The sequence below is a fragment of the Coffea arabica genome, chromosome 3c (assembly GCF_036785885.1).
Source record: "Coffea arabica cultivar ET-39 chromosome 3c, Coffea Arabica ET-39 HiFi, whole genome shotgun sequence".
Taxonomy (NCBI): Eukaryota; Viridiplantae; Streptophyta; class Magnoliopsida; order Gentianales; family Rubiaceae; genus Coffea; species Coffea arabica.
Window position 1 is genome coordinate 3,469,079 of NC_092314.1, and position 19,677 is coordinate 3,488,755.

At 35.3% G+C, this 19,677-nt stretch overlaps 3 protein-coding genes across 3 annotated transcripts; 2 read left to right on the forward strand and 1 right to left on the reverse strand.

Annotated features, from left to right (window-relative positions):
* The first annotated feature begins 1,896 nt into the window (after positions 1–1,896).
* Positions 1,897–4,942, forward strand: LOC113734179 (transmembrane emp24 domain-containing protein p24beta3). Its single transcript, XM_027260557.2, has 4 exons — positions 1,897–2,277; positions 3,863–4,049; positions 4,254–4,361; positions 4,605–4,942. The coding sequence occupies exons 1-4, from the start codon at positions 2,047–2,049 to the stop codon at positions 4,736–4,738; spliced, it is 660 nt and encodes a 219-aa protein (XP_027116358.1). The 5' UTR covers positions 1,897–2,046; the 3' UTR covers positions 4,739–4,942.
* Positions 4,943–6,932: 1,990 nt separating this feature from the next.
* On the forward strand, positions 6,933–9,674 carry LOC113734181 (stem-specific protein TSJT1-like). Its single transcript, XM_027260559.2, has 4 exons — positions 6,933–7,325; positions 8,256–8,496; positions 8,649–8,769; positions 9,186–9,674. Exons 1-4 carry the CDS (start codon positions 7,126–7,128, stop codon positions 9,374–9,376), a joined length of 753 nt encoding a protein of 250 aa, XP_027116360.1. The 5' UTR covers positions 6,933–7,125; the 3' UTR covers positions 9,377–9,674.
* A 220-nt stretch (positions 9,675–9,894) lies between these two features.
* LOC113734180 (meiotic recombination protein DMC1 homolog) lies at positions 9,895–14,264 on the reverse strand. The gene is made up of 14 exons (XM_072081870.1): positions 14,135–14,264; positions 13,932–14,014; positions 12,554–12,645; positions 12,401–12,472; positions 12,269–12,307; positions 12,047–12,104; positions 11,915–11,960; positions 11,737–11,782; positions 11,422–11,483; positions 11,219–11,285; positions 11,004–11,096; positions 10,854–10,922; positions 10,690–10,768; positions 9,895–10,461 (listed from the first exon to the last, which is right to left on the reverse strand). The coding sequence occupies exons 1-14, from the start codon at positions 14,152–14,154 to the stop codon at positions 10,247–10,249; spliced, it is 1,041 nt and encodes a 346-aa protein (XP_071937971.1). The 5' UTR covers positions 14,155–14,264; the 3' UTR covers positions 9,895–10,246.
* Between the last annotated feature and the right edge of the window lie 5,413 nt (positions 14,265–19,677).

The following is a 19,677-nucleotide window of genomic DNA, read 5'->3' on the forward strand; positions in this document are numbered from 1 at the left end:
CAATTAGACTCAATAAGGAAGGGTATATATGTTATTTTACAATTCAAAAATATAAAAATTGAAAATTATAGACTTTTATTGGAGTCAATTTACACGAGCTCGAGCTGTAAGCTCGACTCGTTTGTGATAATCGAGTCGAGCTCGAGCCACATGTCCCATTTGATGAGCCGAGTCCGAATACATTTCAAAGCTCGCCCGCCTAGTCGAGAAAGCTCGACCTGGGCTCGAGTTAAGCTCGAGTCAAGCTCGGCAGCTAAATACTCGACTCGATTCGGCTCGATTAACAGTACTATGCAATGATTTTCACAAAAAAAAAAAAAAAATTCTGTAATATGTAATATGTAGTGGCCACGTGTGTTTGAGTTAGGATTGTCAATGGTCCGGTCTGAACTCAACTCGGAAAAAAGTCCATTTAGCCTCAACTTTGATCGGGTAGACACCAAAAACTGGCAACGATAAGATGCGAACAATTTCACAAGTAATTTTTCTTTTTTTCTTTTTTTAAAGCAATAAATTTATTTTATTTTATGAATACGAAAGGGAAGTGAAAATTAGGAGGTCAAACCGAACTTGATCTTTAGTATGTGACCATAAAAAGTAAATGACAAGAAAATAGACGTTAGGGTGGGCTAACGATCTATTGAGCATTAGGAACCCTGCCCGCCCTACCAAAAAAAAAAAAAAAACTACTCTACTGGAAATAGATGAATGAAGAATAAGGCCCTCAGCTTCTTTGCTCTAACGTGATCGGCTGAACATTCATTCTCCATTATACTTTAATATAAGAGGCAGGCATGCTAGTAACACTGGAAGCTTCAAGCATAAGGCTCCTTTTATTCAGAATCTTGAGAAAACAAAAAAAAAAAACCAGAAAGAATCCAGCAAAGAAAACTATCATAAATTGCTGCATACACTAAGAAGATGTATCTTAAAAGATAGAACGGTTTTTCTGATAATCCTAATAACCACTTGTATGTAAAACACCAACTTGTAGGTTCTGAAACAAATTAAGCCACAAAATATCAGCACTCCTCTGTAGATTTAAACGGTCCCTAGGTCGACTTGTTTTTTCTTGGGGAGGTGTGATAGCTGTTTTAATTCCAGGTGTATTTGGAGATGATCTCCGGCTCCTTTGCACCAGCCACTTCATCCATTGGCACTGCTGCAGAAATCTCCTTTAAATCCTCTTGTGTTAAGCTTCACGGCTAATGTATTCTCAAGGTTGCTAATCCGAGTTGTCCCTAAAGAAGAAGAAGGTAAACAATAATATAAGATCAGAATGTCTCATAATAGCCAGCTAACTTCAAGAAACCTTTGCCTTCATACGTTTATATTGAAAATTGTTTTACTCGAACAAAAGCTGAACAATTTTAACTGATTTAGCTTAGTCAATGTCGGACAACGATAGGTGACATTGTAGTAAGAAGAAAAGTTACCAAGATTTGGTCAATATCAGCTCCCTGATGGAGCAGCCGGGCCAAAACTAGTTGAGGAGTTGTGCAGCCATGCTTTGAGGCCAACTCAGCTGTACAGCAATGCATGCATTTTCAAGATATTCAAACCTTTCTTTTTGTACTTCGCTCCTTGAATCACAGCTCTTTCTTGTCCAGAAAAGAAAAGAAAAGAAAAGAAAAGATTGTGTAGAAAAGTATAATTCTTCAATTAAAACATCATGTGAGGAAGAAAAACAAATACTAAAAATATTAGTGGTACAAAGTGTAATTAGTCATTTTTCTTGCCTGCCTTCATTTATAGCTCAAAGCCACATAACTACATCCAATTACTAGACGCCATGTCATGAAAAGAAGCCAAGCAGGATACGACAGCGTTTTCAAGACATCTCATCCTCACGCTCTCTAGGAGTAGTATGTTTTAACTCACTATTCCCTCCTCAAGAGATGAGATCATGAGAGTTGGAGGATTTTAAAATAAAAAATAGAAACAAAAACAAAAACAAAACCCAAAAAAAAAAAAAAAACAGGAAAATCACTTTTCTTCGTCGAAGAATCGGAAAGCAGAGGGAGAAAAGAGATCGATTCATCGAAGATGGAAAGGAGGAGAGATGGAATCCAGTGCACGAAGGTGTATGGGCTTTTGGTGCTCCTGCTGTTCAGCTTCCTCGGAAATCTCTCTGTCTCGGCGCTGTCCGTGACAGTAAACGACGTCGAATGCGTCTACGAATACGTCCTCTACGAAGGCGACACCGTTTCGGGCAACTTTGTAGTCGTCGATCATGACATCTTCTGGAGCTCCGATCACCCCGGCATCGACTTAACTGTAAACCCTCTTCTTCTCTTTTTCATTTTTCTAATATTGTTGTTATTTGACGTGGGATTGTGTTTAATTCATTTTTACATTAGGAAAAAAAACTGGATTTTTATGCAATTTTGGTACCTTTTTTTATTTTAAATATCAGTTGAAACCTTTCATGCTGATATTTAAATGGTTTTCTTTTTCTTTTCTTTTTTTCCCATACATTTTTATTGGCTTGCTATTTAGTACTACTTGTTTCTAGTTGAATGAAGGGTACAGTATTGTCTTGCAAAAAGATTGAATTTTTTGGCTGCCCCCTTAAGATATTTAATTTCAAAATTAAGGGAGAAGAAAAACAAAAACAACGAAAAAGATTAATTTTTTTTTGGGTAAGTATGAACTATGCTGGAATTTACACCTGGTGAAAGAAATTTGTCAGTATGGTTAAGTTAAATGATTACTTTAAGTTTAGATTGGACAAAAGGGGAGTCTTGATTTAACATTTTAGCCTGAGTCTATACTTTAATGGTTTTTGGAGCTACCGTGTGTTTATCATTGTTGTAGTTTAATGAAAAAAAAAGAAGTAAAGCTTGATGTTGATGATACGTGACTATGAGCAGAACTATAGTTTGATTTATGAGGACCCTGACTTTCTTATTGAGTGCTGCTGACTGTTCTTCTACAAATTCGAAAGATGCAAATAGATTTAGTTGTTATGCAACTCGTAGATGAAATAGAGGGTAAAGGAAAAGTTACTTGTACTGTTTGCAATTGGTGTGATGAAATTTATGATGAAAATTGCATGTAAATGCTCGTAAAAGACCAAGGTAGATTGAGATGTTTAGTCTTTATCATTTTGTCATTCCTGAGATAAGGAAAGTGGCTCCATTTTCTTTCTTGGTCTCCTGATTTCATCACGTATTCACTGCCTATCTTTTCTTGTTTCCTCCTTTAAAATGACATTTCTTATATCTTTCTGTTTGAGGAACTAAAGTAGCAGTCAGACAACATTGTGTTGTGTACTTTCTTTTATGTTTGACAAACGTTTAGTTCCCCTTTTGGTTCCCAAGGATGTCTTGTGACACCTTTTCAATTCCAGAAAACCTTTCTGGTATCACTCTTGCTTCATGTGGTACCATCTTTGATCAGCAACAGTGTGTCTTTCCCCTATATCTGTTGGCATTTATGACATCTGAAATCAAACCATTCCAATTTTTTGTTATCAGCAATGGTGCTTAATGTCAATTCATTCATTGTCTATTCTCAACATACTGGAACCTATCCGTAATATTGAAACATGGACTAGAAAACGTTTATATGTTGCAGCACTATCCTAATAGTTGAAATAGCATTTGTCATAAAAAAGGATCCCTTCAGAAAACCTAAGCTTTTGAGGTTTGAAATTTTTCAATTGGTTGGAGAATGTAAAATTTGGAACCATGTCTGGTTTTGGAATGAAATGTAAATGTGTCCACATGAACTGGGAATGTTTGCACTACTTGTCTGGGACAAGGTCATAACAGATGCACAAATACCTACTTGTTAATTAAGAAATGGAGAATGGGGAAACAACTAAGTATTAAATCCTCTAGTCTCTTTCCAATTGCAGGTGACAGCTCCTGGGGGTAATCAAGTGCACAGTGTAAGGGGAACTTCTGGGGATAAGTTTGATTTCAAGGCCCCAAGAAGCGGGATGTACAAGTTTTGTTTTCATAATCCTTACTCAACACCAGAAACAGTCTCTTTCTACATACATGTTGGCCACATTCCAACGGAACATGACCTGGCCAAAGATGGTTTGTCTGCTTCTTTTACAATTTATCTTTGGATTTTAACGTAATCAAGTTTTATTGATTCCATTTTGAACTTTTGGTGTTAAGGTGTTGATTCCTTGTAGGTATTTTAGGCGGCATTTGGTAGTGTCAGCAAGCATACATTGAACATTCTCACGGAGGTTATTGTCAATTTCTAAACATTGGTTTTTCTTTCATATCCTGCAGAGCATTTGGATCCTATAAATGTTAAAATTGCTGAACTGAGGGAGGCATTGGAATCGGTTACAGCAGAGCAGAAGTACTTGAAAGCACGTGATGCTCGACATCGCCATAGTAAGCTCCTTCTCTCTATATCCTGAATTGAAGTCTTTTCCCCATAGTTTGTCCCTGTGCTTTGGCCTCTGCCAGAGTTTCTGCGTCACTTTGATGTGTCAAACAACTGAAATAGAATTTAACAGAACTAGGTGGTTTTAAGGAGCGTGGAATTTTTAGTTTTTCATCGGTTGCTTTGTGGTGGACGTGATTTTTTTATTGGTTGTAACTTATATGTTGGGTACCATTTTTTTTTTGCTGCAGCCAATGAGAGCACACGCAAGCGTGTTATATTTTACACCGCCACAGAATACTTATTGCTGGCTCTTGCAAGTTCCCTTCAAGTCCTATACATAAGACGTTTGTTTAGCAAGTCAGTTGCTTACAATCGTGTCTGATGAATTCCAGGAGGATTCCAAGCTAGGTCAATTTGTTTGTTGTTTTGTTTTTCTTTTTTCTCAAAGGAACTGTAGCAATGTAAGTTGGAAAGAGGTAGCGGACACATTTTTCTTAAGTGTACCAAACAACTGACTGGAGAATACTTGTTGTCCATCCAACATCTGAGCAAATGCTGATGGATAGTGGATTTACTTTACCCGAAATGATTTCCGTGATTTGCAATACAATATTAGTCGCATAAGTTTAATTAAAATGTCGCAGGAATCAGCTCATCCAAGTGACATTACTGTCTACCCCTGCTAGTATTCATGTTGGCTTTGGTCCACGGAGTTTTTTTTTTTTTTGGTATTTGCTACTCATTGTCATTGACCCCATGAATGATTTTACCCGAGAGATCTTATCCTTCTTAGCTACCATGAAGTTTAGGTTGGAACTTGGCGTAACTCCCTCGAGCCTGGTTCATATATTCTATTCTGAAATACTACTAAGCAGCTGAAGGTCTATTTGCCTCATTCAGACTTTTGGATAATGCAGTGTGTAAGTTGTTGGATCGACAAATCTGGTTGTCATGTTTCTGGATGAAGGTCGGATGAATGACTCAAGAGTTGCACTAGTTTAAATCAGACCCCCAATCTGTAGCCGATGACCCAGAGAATCTTGTGTCTCTCTTTGTGGCCTCCAGTCCAAAAATAAAAGAGACTGGCATTTCGTAGTTGGGCCATGGACCTCTCTTGTAAGAGTATGGGATTTTTGTTTTTTAAGTATAAGTGGAAGGTTTTGAATACAGAATTTTTTCGCTTACACTGCCTTCTCCGTATTGTTCAATCAATCTCTCTTGTCCTAAGAATATGAGATTTGGATAATAGAGGCTTTTTTCGTATCACTTAACTCATTTCTTTAATAGAGGCTCTACTAGTTTTTTTTTATTTTTAATTTTTTGATAGAATCCCACTAAAATTTTTTTCCCTTTAAGTTTTTAGGCTTAACATGCCGCGTTGGCATGTGTGAGTGTCAACCATTATAGAGGGACAAGGGGCAGGAACGTGTGAGTGCAACCCTTCCTGACGGTTTTGGTGATTTTCAATCGTGCGTAACTTTGGTTGCACATTATATAATTTTGTTTGCACAATGTGTAACTTTAGTACAAAATTTTGTGGATCCCATATACGTTGTGAAAATCGATATACAACTAGTGATCTAAATCGCATATTTTTTTTTGATCAAAATCTGATCGTGAATAGTTCAAGAGTGGTCGTTCATTCTGATGATCGCTCCTGTCCCTTATCTATTATAGAGGGCAAGAGTTGCAGAGAATCTTGGAGGCGTGATGAGAGATTGATTTTTGAAACAAGAAATTGACACGTTAGTGTCCAAATTCCATTGACTAATCAATATCTAATAATCAATCTTCTTAGTAGTAGTTTTGGTAATATTATTTTATCGGCCACTTACAGGAAGAGCAACTTACGGGATCTAATGTTAAGACCGTGCTTTTGTCGTTATTGGCCGCGAATTTGCGGATAAGATTTTTATCGTCGACTGATCTACTACTAAAAACGTAAAGGCAACCGAAATTACATAGATGCCCTGTAGTTGCTTCATAGCCTTTGGTTGCCACCGACTTTTTCCGAGCTATTGACTGGGATTCATTCAACAATTTACAAATGTTGCATGTGGATTGGATATATATATATAGACACATGCATACACGCACGCTTTTGAAGTTGCAAATTTTGATAGTCTTAAGGCATGTGATGCTTCATTTTAAGGCCAACTTTAGTTGTATAATGTTGACAAGTAGCAGTAGTTGTGATAAATATTAAAAGTCTGGTTAGCTCAAAAGTATACATATACAAGTTCCATAATTACAACTTTGTATATATTTTCAAGATTTTATGTTAAAAAAGAAATGTAAATTACAATAATTAAAACTCCATTAAAAAAAATTGAAATGCACACATAAATCATTTATGTTAAAAATTTTGAATCTAATATCATATAGTTATCTGCTGGTTTTGAAAGGAATAATAATTTTGGACTAATTGCATTTACACCGTTGGATGCAACAAAAATGCTAACATGAAAACTCTTGCACTCTTTTCACCCGGAGAAAATAGATTTTTTGAAAACGCAAATCTTCACAATAAAAAAGTTTATAGAAATTGCTAGACTACCAATTCTGGGCAAAAGATATATTGCATAATATCCAATAGGATTTACGAAGGGTAAATTCGTCAATTAATCCACCTCGCTGAAAGTATAATTAACCACCTTGATCGCCCTTGATGCCTGTGCCCCGTTATTCTTTTCTCTAAAAATCTTTCCAACCTCCCAAAGGCGTCCGTTTATCAGAAAAAAGAAAGACAATAACAAGAAGAAGAAGAAGATGTTGGCAGTGTTTGAAAAATCAGTAGCGAAGAGCCCAGATGCTTTGCAGACACCAAATTCTGAGTCAGTTTCTGCACTAAAAGATGGGTTCTTGGCGCAGCATTTTTCATCTTTACAACCTGGCTCTGTTACAATTAATCTTGGTTCTTCTGGATTCATGGCCTACTCCAGCGACAAGCAAAACCCTTTGCTCCCCAGGTGCATTACTCTTTTCTTCTTTCTGGGTTTTTCTTAAAAAATTTTGTTTTTTTCTTGATCTGATACTTTTGGTGATTTTCTGGATCTTAATCGCACAGTGTCTTTGTCATGTTTGGTTTTATTGGTAATACTATTATTCGTTGTTTAGTAGAGTAAGTTTAAGATGATCCAGGGACATAGATCTCTTTTCGGGTTTTCTTCCTTAATTTTCCTTTTCAATTTTTTGTTGTTTTTTTCCCCCATAATGTTATAGAATATTCTATGATTTTCGTTTCCATTAGAAGAAGCTGATAGTCTTCTTGTTTTTCTTTCAATTAGGGGTTGATAGACAGCTGTAGTATTTTTTCGGTCTCTTTGCTGGTCATTGGTCAATCCCTTTGACTCTGTAGTCTTCTTCTGATTCAGTTTTCCCCTCTTGTACTTCAAGATTTTCAGGTTTCTTTACTAATAAGTATGCTAATCTAATTGTTAATCTATCATTTTAATGATGATCAGCTTTTGAGATAATATCTGGAAGTAATCTTAGTTGTTATATTTGTGATGTTTGAGGTCAACTTTGTAATGTAAATTAGTGTTCTCATTAGCCCTGTCATGATCAGGCGATGAATGATAAAAGGAGATCTAACTTAAGTCTACCAACCTACATTCCTTCTGTTCTTTTGCGTATGATGAAGTTTAGACTCCAGAATGTGTATGACTTAAGGTCAAGAGTGAATTAGTTCCCTACCTTTAAATGCAATCCATGGCCAATTTTTCGAATCAAATCACAGCAATTAATGGTTTTCTTTGGGGCAGAAGTAGTTTTTAGTTTCTCTTTCATTCCTGTATTTGCTTATGCTAAAGTTGCATGGTTGGATACTCAAATCTTTGGAGGTAAATATTTTGGTTGGTGCAATTGGACTGATCATTCTTATTCTACCATTCTGGCAGATTGTTTGCAGTTGTTGATGACATTTTCTGCCTGTTCCAAGGCCATATTGAGAATGTTGCGCATCTTAAGCAGCAATATGGGTTAAATAAGATTGCAAATGAGGTGATAATTGTTATTGAGGCTTACCGGAGCTTGAGGGACCGAGGTCCTTATCCTCCAGATCAAGTTGTTAGAGATATCCATGGGAAATTTGCATTCATCCTATATGACAGCACTGCAAAAACTACTTTTATGGCTGCTGTATGTTATCTAACTTTTCCTTGCTCCTTTTTTTTGTCATTCCATAAAGTTTGCCTACTTGGGTTATGTCATTCCTGTTTCTGTAGATTGTGCTCATTACTACTTTGGGCTCTGATTGAATCTAGCTGATTTTTAGTGTTCTCTGGATATAGGATGTTGATGGGAGTGTACCCTTCTTTTGGGGAACTGATTCTGAAGGCCATCTTGTCGTATCAACTGATTTGGATGTTGTGAAAAAAGGCTGTGGCAAGTCCTTTGCACCATTTCCCAAAGGTAGCATTTGCATAATCCCAGTGCCAAGTTGTGTTTGATTTTTAAGCTGTTCTCTTTTAGCTTGAATAATTAAGGGCATGTGGAATATAGGTTGATGACTAACGAATTGACGGGAATATATTTATTTATGTTTTATATGTGCGATGAAGAATTTTCCTGCCATTTGTAGTGTCTATTGATTGTTGATTTGTTTTAGTTTGCTCCATCTGCTGTGGTTGAGTTTCCTTCTGGAAAACATCCTAATTGTCTATCTAAAAGCTTTCTATAAGCCTAATATGGTGGCTTCATTCTCCTAGCATTCTCTATTATTTTAGCCTTCTGTTATTGTTTCTAACATGGCTCACTATCTTCCCTGCTCTATATTGGTGAGGCAAAAAGCGAAGCACTGACTCATCTTCTTGTATTCTATACTTCAGGATGCTTCTTCACAAGTTCGGGAGGGTTGAGGAGCTATGAGCACCCCCACAATGAGTTGAAGCCAGTGCCAAGGGTGGATAGTTCTGGGGAAGTTTGTGGTGCAAACTTTAAGGTGGATGCAGAAGCTAAGAAGGGGGGTACTGGAATGCCCAGAGTTGGAAGTGCTGCCAACTGGTCCCAAAACTACTAGGCTCGGTCACCATTTTTTGTTGTGGCTAGCCTATTGTTAGTTGTTGGCCTTCCATTTATCTTCTGTCCATTTGTGAACGTGGTCAATCCTTGATCGCTTGTCTATGTTGCTACTTAATTTTATGGTTAGAAACACTGCACCTAAGAGTGAAGCTATCTATTTGATGTGGCCATTGGAGCTTTATTAACTCTTTAGGTTTCACTTTACTACGCCAAGGGAGGTCACTTTAAGGCCTCAAAGAAACTCGATATATGAAATAATAGATACTTTGCTCTAAAGGAAACTGTCCATTACCGTATACGTATGTTGTTCCTGTGCTTCATTTTTGTTCTATGATGGATGGTAGATGAATCTGTTAGTGTAAATAACGGCATGGCCTGAATCTGGCCTGTGACAGTGTGTACTCGGTTGGTTTGCCTCTATTGCTCTCCACTGTCTCTTACTGCTGCACTGGGTTAAGGCCTTTCATTGTAGCATTATTTTTGTCATGTGCTCGACTAAAAGTTCTGAACATGGTAGAGTGCAACGACTAAGTTGTGTTAGGCATAATACCACAACATAATTGCAATGGGTAACGGATGTACACTTGTCCCAGTCACATTGTGCCACTTTGTACAGGATGAAGATCAAACTTAAACAATAAAACATAACGTGATGAACATTTCCACTTCCAAGCTGCAGAAAAGAAATTGGATATCTTCTAGTCCTTTGCATCTGCAATGCCTCCTGGAGTTATCTGAAAGACGTGCTTCATGTTAAGGAAATCTTGGGTGCAATCTGGAAGTACTTTTGCTTAGACTCGGGCAATTAGTAATTACAGCCATATTTACCATTTACATAGATTTTGGTGTGATAACTGGTATCATTGGTCTACGTCATAATGATTACTGAATAAGTTAAATTAAGTGGGAAGGATATAGCTTCAGCTTCAGGAAGATTTGGTGCATCAAAGACTTTGCAGACACGCTGTTCGCCTTTACCCTTCCTGAACATTAACCGTATTGTGGACGCATGAGCAAGCACATGTCCTCCTGCTGGTTTCTTTGGATCAGATATGAAGACACCTCCTCCAGGATCTGCTATAACTGCAAAATCCAGTTTATTTTTGTACATTAGAACCAAATGTTATAGAAAATGTATGAAATGATTTATGCAAGACTGAACCCGAATGCTTTAATTGCATAAAGAACTAGTTTGATGAAACTGAAAAGCACAGCTTAAACAGTTAAATTAAAGCTCATATAATGGATAACTTCTGTAGGGACTAAAATCCTGGTTGTCTTTTCTATTTCTCTCTTCTGTTATTTGAGTACCTTGGTTGGTCATGTATACTGCAACATTAAACTCCTCAGCAATCTTTGTTAACCTAGAGAGCATCTGAGCCAACTTTTGCTGCACATACAGAAGTCTAGTGGAGGTTAGGAGACAGAAAATCTTAGTAACTATATTAAGCATTGTAAAGTAATATGTAGTAAACCTGTCGGTCTGCCAATTCTCCTCTTCCAGTAAAATCAACTCGAAATAGAGCAATCACCGAATCAACAATCTGATGATGCAGTTGATAGAATTAAACTAACAAGCTTCAGGTCTGTGCCTTAATCTCTATAAGCTAACAGCAGAGGCTTACCAGAAGCCTGAAAGGCTCTTCAGCCATTTTGGCAGCAAGACCCAGAAGCAGATTGTACTGATGCTCATACGTGTATGCACGAGCATAAATGATCTTCACAATCCAAAGGACCAAAAGCAATCATTAAACATAATTAACAGAGCTTGATGATGATAAAAGAGCCAAGTCTCTAAAAAACATAAGGATGCATAAGTTGTTTGAGTAACAAGCTTTACGTTGTCTAGTACAGCTCCTGGATCCATGCCAAACCTTTCAGCAATTGGCACAATGCGATCAGGTCGACTTCACGTGAGTTCAGTCAAGGGAAATAAACATCGAAGAGAAAAGCTTCATCAGCAGTTCTCCTTCCAGTCACTGCTGGTAAAGAGGCTGATAATGTGATTTTAGAGAACTTAAGAACTACAAATAGCAAGGATACAAAGTCCCCTCAGTATCAATGTAAGCAACCTTTCCATTGCCACCTCTCATGTTAACAGGAAGCTGCAAAATTACAAAGATGCATAAAACCAAACTTCAATTGTGGATATTATTAATTCAAACCAGGAAGTATAGGGAAATCAGTCAATGGAAAGAAAGCTATTGCGTCTCTAAAAGTCCAACCTACGTTACCACGAAGAATTTTAAGAGCCTAGCAAATAATATTGAACAGCTAGTTTTAGAATCCAGCAAAATATTAAATTCATATCAAGTGCATATTTGTTACACAGGTTATGAGCAAGGATGACAAACACACCTGTGTGGAGACGCAGAGTGTGTGAGCAAGCTGTGTCTTTCCTGATCTGAATCGAAGTGTCAAAGGAAGAAGCACTTAAGATCGGAGTTTACGAGCATAAACGAACAACAAAACCAAAATGACAACAGTAAGGATTTGATTCAAGTAATTGCGTCATGGTAAACATCACATATTTTACCTGAATTCACCAAAAGCTTCAGTAATTGCTGATGTTTCAACTCCACCTAGACAAATTAGGGCAGAAAAGCACATTTAAAATGAAAGCAGCTTATATTAATTCAGTAAAACAACATTAGATTTCATTGTTTACCCCCTAACAGTTCATCTAGAGCCTGACTTCCAGTTGTAATACGAACCACAGCTTTCCTCTGAACCCCAAAAAAAAAAAGATTGGAGATAACCATGAATCTTCAGGATAAGTTCAGCATTGCTTAAAAGAGATACTTGGATCTTTATCTTAGCCAGTCAAAAAAATAGGCCAGATAGGATTATGCAGTGCTCAGGAAGAAAAGAATCTAAAAAGAGTGCTTACTTTAAGAAGAGCATCACTTCCAGTTATGTAACCAAAGTTCTGAGAAAACAACGGAGAATCAGATTAGATAAAATCAAACTTAAAGTTGCAGCAAGACAGGCCTCAGTTTAATTGAATGCTTAAATCTCTAACCACTATCTTTTCAGCAGCTTCACAAATCTTGTCAACTTTCGCCTCAGATAATCCCTTTATTCCAGTCAAGCTCTGCACAACAAATGCAACTGCTATTGACAAAGCTACCCAAGCATTGAATTCTAATTACGAAATTTGACGTAATATTTTCACCTTCTTTGTTTGCATCATCAATCCATTGCAGGTATAGATCCCGGCATCCTGAAGCTTCTTGACATCACCAGCATTTATTCCATGAGCTGTCACTGCCAGAACAATTGTAACAATTTATGTTCGTGAACTGGAAAAACTGCAGTAGTTCCAATAAACATTCCACCGTGCTGAATTTCGGCAATACACAGTGAAACCAGAATTTTTAGCTTGTAATCACAAGCAACAATTGAGCATAGTTTTGAGTTTGAGTGAATAGATGTTAAATATAGAACTCAGAAGCAACAAAAGTATTAAACTCCAAAATTCAACAATGATGAATATTTAGGGATAGGGTTCCTGTGTACCAATGATTGGCTTTGAACAAAATGAAACAGAGATCTTATGATATACACAGCACATTCGACCAAACATCAAATGTTAGAACATGATTTTTGAACCAAGATAATGAGGTCACACATTAAGAAATTGTCTTGTCATATGTTGGATTTTTTTAACCAATACAAACTCCTGTTAGATCATTAAGAAAATATCCAGGAAAAGAAAATAAAATGAAAGATCATTCAGCATATTGAATCAGTAATGTGGTAAAAACTCAGCTGAGAATCTAAGGCAGGCAGAAAATCAAAAGGAAATTTGATAATCCTCAAGCTGACGATCAATACAAAAACACTAAATTCATTACAACATTGTTTTCAGTATGCAGAACAATTAAGTATGGTTTTGGTCACTAGAACAGATATTAACAGGATGCTCGAAGCCACATTTACCAGGAGTTGACTTAGATATCCAAGCAACAGGATCCTGTATTTATCTATTAACAGTATATTATCAGCTAAAAATTTGAGAGAAAACCACAAGCTGCCAATTTATGTAGAAACTAGACGAAAATAGACTCGGAAAAGGGAAAAGCAAGTCAGCTCGTGACACAGAATCAACTGTAATTGAAAACAGAGTGATTATTCAGGGAAATTCGAGCTTAAAGAACACTGCAGAACAATGGCCAGATTAAACAAGAAACTACTTAGACTTGTTTACCTAGTTCACCAAAATTTGACAAAATCGTCGGAAAAGATGAAACGTTTTCCCGTTCCGAGACCGATTCAAATTTGATATACTCGAAAATTTTGCTAAACGCATGTTAACGAAACGATCAAAGAAAAGCTTCCACAGTTAAGTAAATAAAAATATAATAAAATATAATGAATTTTGTGAATATGATTATCTCAAATCGGAAGCTACATCGTTTAACCTATTAATCAAAAGTTAAGAACAGAGTCGCAAATGAAACTTGAAGAGACATTTTACCGCACCGAAACAGTAAAAAAAGATGAATTCTATGAAGGTTTTAAGCTAAATAACGGAACATTTGAGAGATTACGTTTGTCAATGGCTTCGAACAAGTCTTCTTCATCGTCGATCTCTTCTCTTTCAACAAGCTGCAACTGGCTCTGTTCTTCGGACCTGAGATCACAAGTTAAATACAGAAAAGAATAAGAAAAACGAAAACATTGAACTTAAAACCGAATGTAATAATGAATAACTGAAAATTTTGATGGATTAGTAGAAACATTTGAAGATTACTTGAAAGCCTGCATCGCCATTATTCAAATTCGTCGAGAGAGAAGAAAATGTGCGTGTTTCGTGTTGCCCGAAGAGAGAGAAAGAGCGCGGTTTTAAGATTTGGAATGGAAAGGGTGGATTTAAATTGTGAAGAGCAGGGAGTTTTTATAGAGTGGAACTGAGGGGATTTATCAATTCTGATTTTATTGTGTTTGGATTACGACCCGGCCCGATCTGCCGTTTCAATTGGTAATGTGGAGTAATGCATTCTTCAACCTTTTTTTTTTTTTTTTTTTTTGAAAAAATGTACTTTTCATTCCTAATGTTTGAACTGTTAAACAATTTCATCCTTAAAATTTTAGTGAAAACATATTTCATCCTCATAATTTTATAATTTGGATCAATTTCATCTTTAAAGTTTCATACAAACACATTTCGTCCTCATAACTTCATAACTTTAAATAATTGAATGATTATTAACTAATTTGAATGGAATATCATTCCATCACCAGCAGGTCCCATTAATATTTATATTACTAATAATTAATTTGGTCATTGATTTAATTACAAAAATAATAATGAGTGTGTTTAAATGGGAGATTTTTTTAAAAATTTATGATATGATGTATGTGAAATAAAAAAAAATAGATTGGATGATAGATACATGATTTGAAAAACACATATATGATGTCAAAAAATAAAATTTTGCAAATAAATGACAATCCAAACAATTCTTTCTTTCACATTAATTTTTTCTCCAATTGGTTGCAATGAGTTGTTTGAAATTTTTCTCCAATTGGCTATAATGGGTTGTTTCTTCTTCACGACTTCATTTCCTCTTGATTTTTTTGTTCAATTTGTGATTAAGAAGTGAGCAATAGTGGTTGAAAATTTTTTTTTTTTAAAGAAAAGGAGAAAGTAAATTAAACGATTTTTGAGATTTTTGTTAATCCATTTTTTTTAACTAATAAGAATGATGCGGTCAAGTGATGGTATTTCATCCAAATTGCTTAACAGCCCAATCAATTGTCCTCAATTAGTCAAATTTATGAAAATATGAGGATGAAATATATTTACATGAAATTTCAGGGATGAAATTGGTTGAAATTATAAAATTAAAAGATGAAATGTATTTTGACTGAAATTTTAGGGACGAAATTGTTCGACGCCCTAAACAATGAGGATGAAAAGTGCATTTTTCCCCTTTTTTTTGGTGCTTTCTTGAAAATGTGTTCCTCACTTCTTCATAGTTCATACCATAAATCAAAAGTTTTGTTAGCACATAAAAAAAAAAAAAAAGTCAAAAGCTTTGTCCAAAATGTAACAAAAAAAAAAAACCAATCAAGAGTTGGGTATTCCTTTGTGGTTGTTTCGGAAGATAACAAGGATAATAATACTACTGTTTGTTTACCAATTATTATACACTTTGTTGAACATAATTTACCTTTTATTTTTCTTTTTCATATTATATCTTTGTTAAAAAAAAAATCTATGTATACCTTGGGAAATTAAGAATTCCTTTTTAGTAGCTGAAAGTTTTCCTTTTCAAATGCTAAGACTAGGGGTGATCCTCGCGCAATACGCGGGCGCCGAGGGATTTTTTTTTCTATATTGCTGTGCTGAGGAGCTGAGTGATAAGTATATTTTGCAAAAAGCTACTGCATTGTATTTGCTATATAGACAATTTTTCAGATGTTTTCAAAAGGGCAGGTTCATCTGGATTATTGTCTATATTTAGTTTATAGAATCATTCAAACATATTTATAGCTAAAGCTTCTTAGAACTTTTTACAGTTTCAAAAGCATTAAAGCTTTTTAAGCTTATATTTTATAGGTGTCGGTGCATTGTTTTTTGATGGGGCTCTTTGTGAGTTTGAGTGCCGTGAGGAAATTGCTGTCTACATTTGCTGAAGATTCAGGTGTATGTGCAACTTCGGTTGTCGCTGGCTATGGTGGAGAGTCGATGAGCATTTTTGTTGTATTTTTTTCTCCACTAATTGCACTGGAGCTATTTTCTGAAGTATTGGTGATGTTAGGAAGTTTGTGTACTATGATGGCCGAGTATTTTGTGTTGGTTACTAAGGCATGGTTTGAAGCAGTCTTCTTGATGAAGCAGACTATTATGTTGCTGCTGACACTGTCTTCTATTGCTTGATAATCGAGTTTGTTCTGCAACGTAAAAAGAATCACAAGTTTTATTAATGTAAGGTATATATAGGTATCTGTGTAGTAATAGCAGGTTAGAATGTATTTAGTTTATATATGCTAACTTGTTGCTCTTGTTGTTGAATTTCTTCTATTGTAAAAGGAAGCAATTGAGAAGCATCATTTCCATAGAGATCCAGGGTCAGATTTCCAGTGTAATCCTCCAGTTGTACAGTCAATCGACATCTATTTTCAAGTGAAGATTGTTGTGAAATAATTTTTTTTGGAGATAAAAATTTGTAAGTATTTTTTAGAATGGAGTTTTCAACCATGCCTTGGGCTGACTATAATGTGTATGTTGCAAGATGCACAGACAATTGGCCATTGTGGAATAGAACGCATAGATTTGAAGCATCGAAGGCATGCATTATACCAGAATTTTTGACTTCTATCAAGCAATTTAGGAGTTTCTTGTATCCAATAAGCTTTTTGATGTCATATATATATATGGTTTTTCATTTTTTTGTATATAGTGGTTGATTTGTGTGTTTTGTGCAAAGAAGTTGTGTAAGTGAAATTTACCAAAGAAAACTGAAGATAATCTCTTATTGTGGTCATTTCTTTTGCATCTGGTAATGATAGCAATTTTGATCGATTGTTGTATGTTTTGTCAGCCATTAGATGTCGGATTTGATATTCATTTTTTGTTGCCCTACATAGTATGCTTTTGTCAAAGTAAAACATCAAAATAATTAATACCTCTGTCATAGCTTGAGAAAACAGTAGTGTGTTTTTTGGATTTGTCATTATTGTTTGACTGGAATACAACCGTCCCTGGGAACACTAATGAGGAGTTAGTAATATAGAATTGAGGAAAAGTAAGAGATAATATTATACAATTTAAAGCATGGGTTAGACGTTCATTTGTATACATATATACCTTTTGCATTGCTGTCAACTGGTTCTTGAATAGTTAATCCAGAATTAGGTGGTACTTCAGCAGATAATATGTTGTTTGCAGTAGAAGTGGCACTCTCAATTTTTTGAACATTTTGTGGATCTTCACTCGGTGGGTAATTGGTACCCATAGTAGTAGTTAATGCAATAGTAGGAGCAGGATTGACAATTTTTTGAGTATCTTCTAATGTATGAGTATCAAAAGATAAGCGTAAATTTTTTTTATGATAAGCCTCTATCTGTTTCTGTCAACGCATTTCCTTCCTTTTGGCCAAACGATCATGTTCCTCTTCAACCTTTGCTTGGTTACAGTGAATTCAGAAAGTCTCCCCAATAATCGATTTTTCAGCCTATTTTAATTGTTCATGAGGAGATAGTGCAGCGTATTATTCTCTTATTTTTTTATTACGTTGCTTCTTTTTTTCAGTTATTGAATCAGTAGAATCAACAACAAACTTGGACAATCTCATTTTATTAGACAACAAGAATCAGATAGCCAATAAACAAAAGTACAATATATAGCAATTCAAAACGAACAAGGCATTCAATAAACAGTAGAACAATGAAAAGAAGTATGCACATAAAAACTATATAACGACACTCTTAACAAACGATAAAAGAGCCGTGATATTAAGGAAAAAGCATAGAACCGAACCTGAAATTGGTGAGCAAACTTGCAGGGATAAGAAGCAGTAAACAAAGTTGCAGAGATAAGAAGTAGGAAACGAGAAACTTTGCGGATAAGAAGTACCAAATGAAGTCGTAGGGATAAAAAGCAGCAAACAAAGCTAGAAGTAGAGAAAAGAAAGAAAATGCATATTGTTTAAGAGCTGCAAAAAAGAGAATGCAAGATGATGAAGAAAATGCAAGGTGAAGAACAAAGAAACCACAAACAACGTTTATATTGCTTCAGAAGAACCTCGGGAAACTATAGCTGGAACGGCAACACACAAATAGAAAGTGGCGACACAAACTATATATCAAATGTACAATTATACCCGTGAGTATGATGTATTGGTTGCAAACAAAACAAGCATTTGCAAGGACAATAAAGTCATTATATTCTGTAATTGTTGTATTACTGTAGGCCGGTAAAATAAATAGTTGAATGGGTTCTCTTCTTTTGCACAAACAGAAACCACATGTCGCAAAACTAAAGCTCAACTTGCAACGCACAAAAACAATGTGGCGGTACAAATGAGATTTTAAAGATATCAGATGTACAACTGTACCCATGACTATGATGCTTTAGTTGCACAAAAAGCAAGCATCTGGAAGGGCAATAAAGTGATTATATTGTTTGATTGCTGTATTGCTGTAGTCTCATAAAACAAGGATATTAATGGGTTATGGCATCAAAGTACCGTCTATCTACATGAATTTTCTAGAGTAGAGGAACAAATGAGGCTTCACTCTGCATAATAAGATACATATCCCTTCTCACCAACAAAGCAGACGAAACTTATCCCTAGATTTTTAATTTTTTTCTCACCAACAAAAAAGACGAAACTTATCCCTAGATTTTCAACTTTTTCTCACCAACAAAGCAGATGAAAATGCAAGGTGAAAAGTTCACCAAAGAGTAAACTCCAACTGCTTCTTATATATGTGTATAGAAATTAAGACCACTTATTTCCTAGTTTGAAATCATGGTCAAATACTCAACTACGCAAACAAAATGTACGACAAATATTTCTATTAATGACATACAAAAAACAAGCCACTGTCTTAACTCTTATGTTGCGTTTGATAAAATTGTAGTTTGAAATTTAAAATTTAAATTCTGAATCCATTAAGTTATTAAATTGTTAACTATTAAATCTAATCATTTGAGTGCATATCACATTCAGTGATAAGTAAATAGTTTATCACTTATTTTTGGAAGCAAATTTTATTTATAAAATTCAATGCCACATAATTAATTCAAATATTCAATTTTTTGTTATCAAACGGTTTGAATATATTAAAATCTGAATCCATTAAATTTAAGTGATGAATTGATTTATCAAACAGGGCCTTAATTTCTTTTATGATGAATAATCACTGAAAGTTCAATATAGGCCCTATTTGGACAGTAGTTTTCAAAGAAAAATTGCTACGCTTTCCGTGAACACATTTTCCTATCACATTTTTACCTCATATATATCAAATTGTTACAGTAATTTTTCTACAAAAAATCTAGAAAAATTCAATCCAAACAAAACCTAAGGTTTACTTGCTAAAATTTTCTCAACTATCCCTAGAACAAAATTCCTAGTTGGTCCTATAACAATTAGTCAAGAATTCTTTTGGATTGCATTTTCCATCATTTTCCATGGAAAAATTATTGTAGTGATTTGATGTATTTGAGAAAAAAAGATAATAGGGAAATGTGATCAAGGAAAATGATACAATTTTCCGACGAAAAATGGCTGTCCAAACACATTTTAAAATTTCCCTTCTGATTTTCTATGAAGTCTAGGT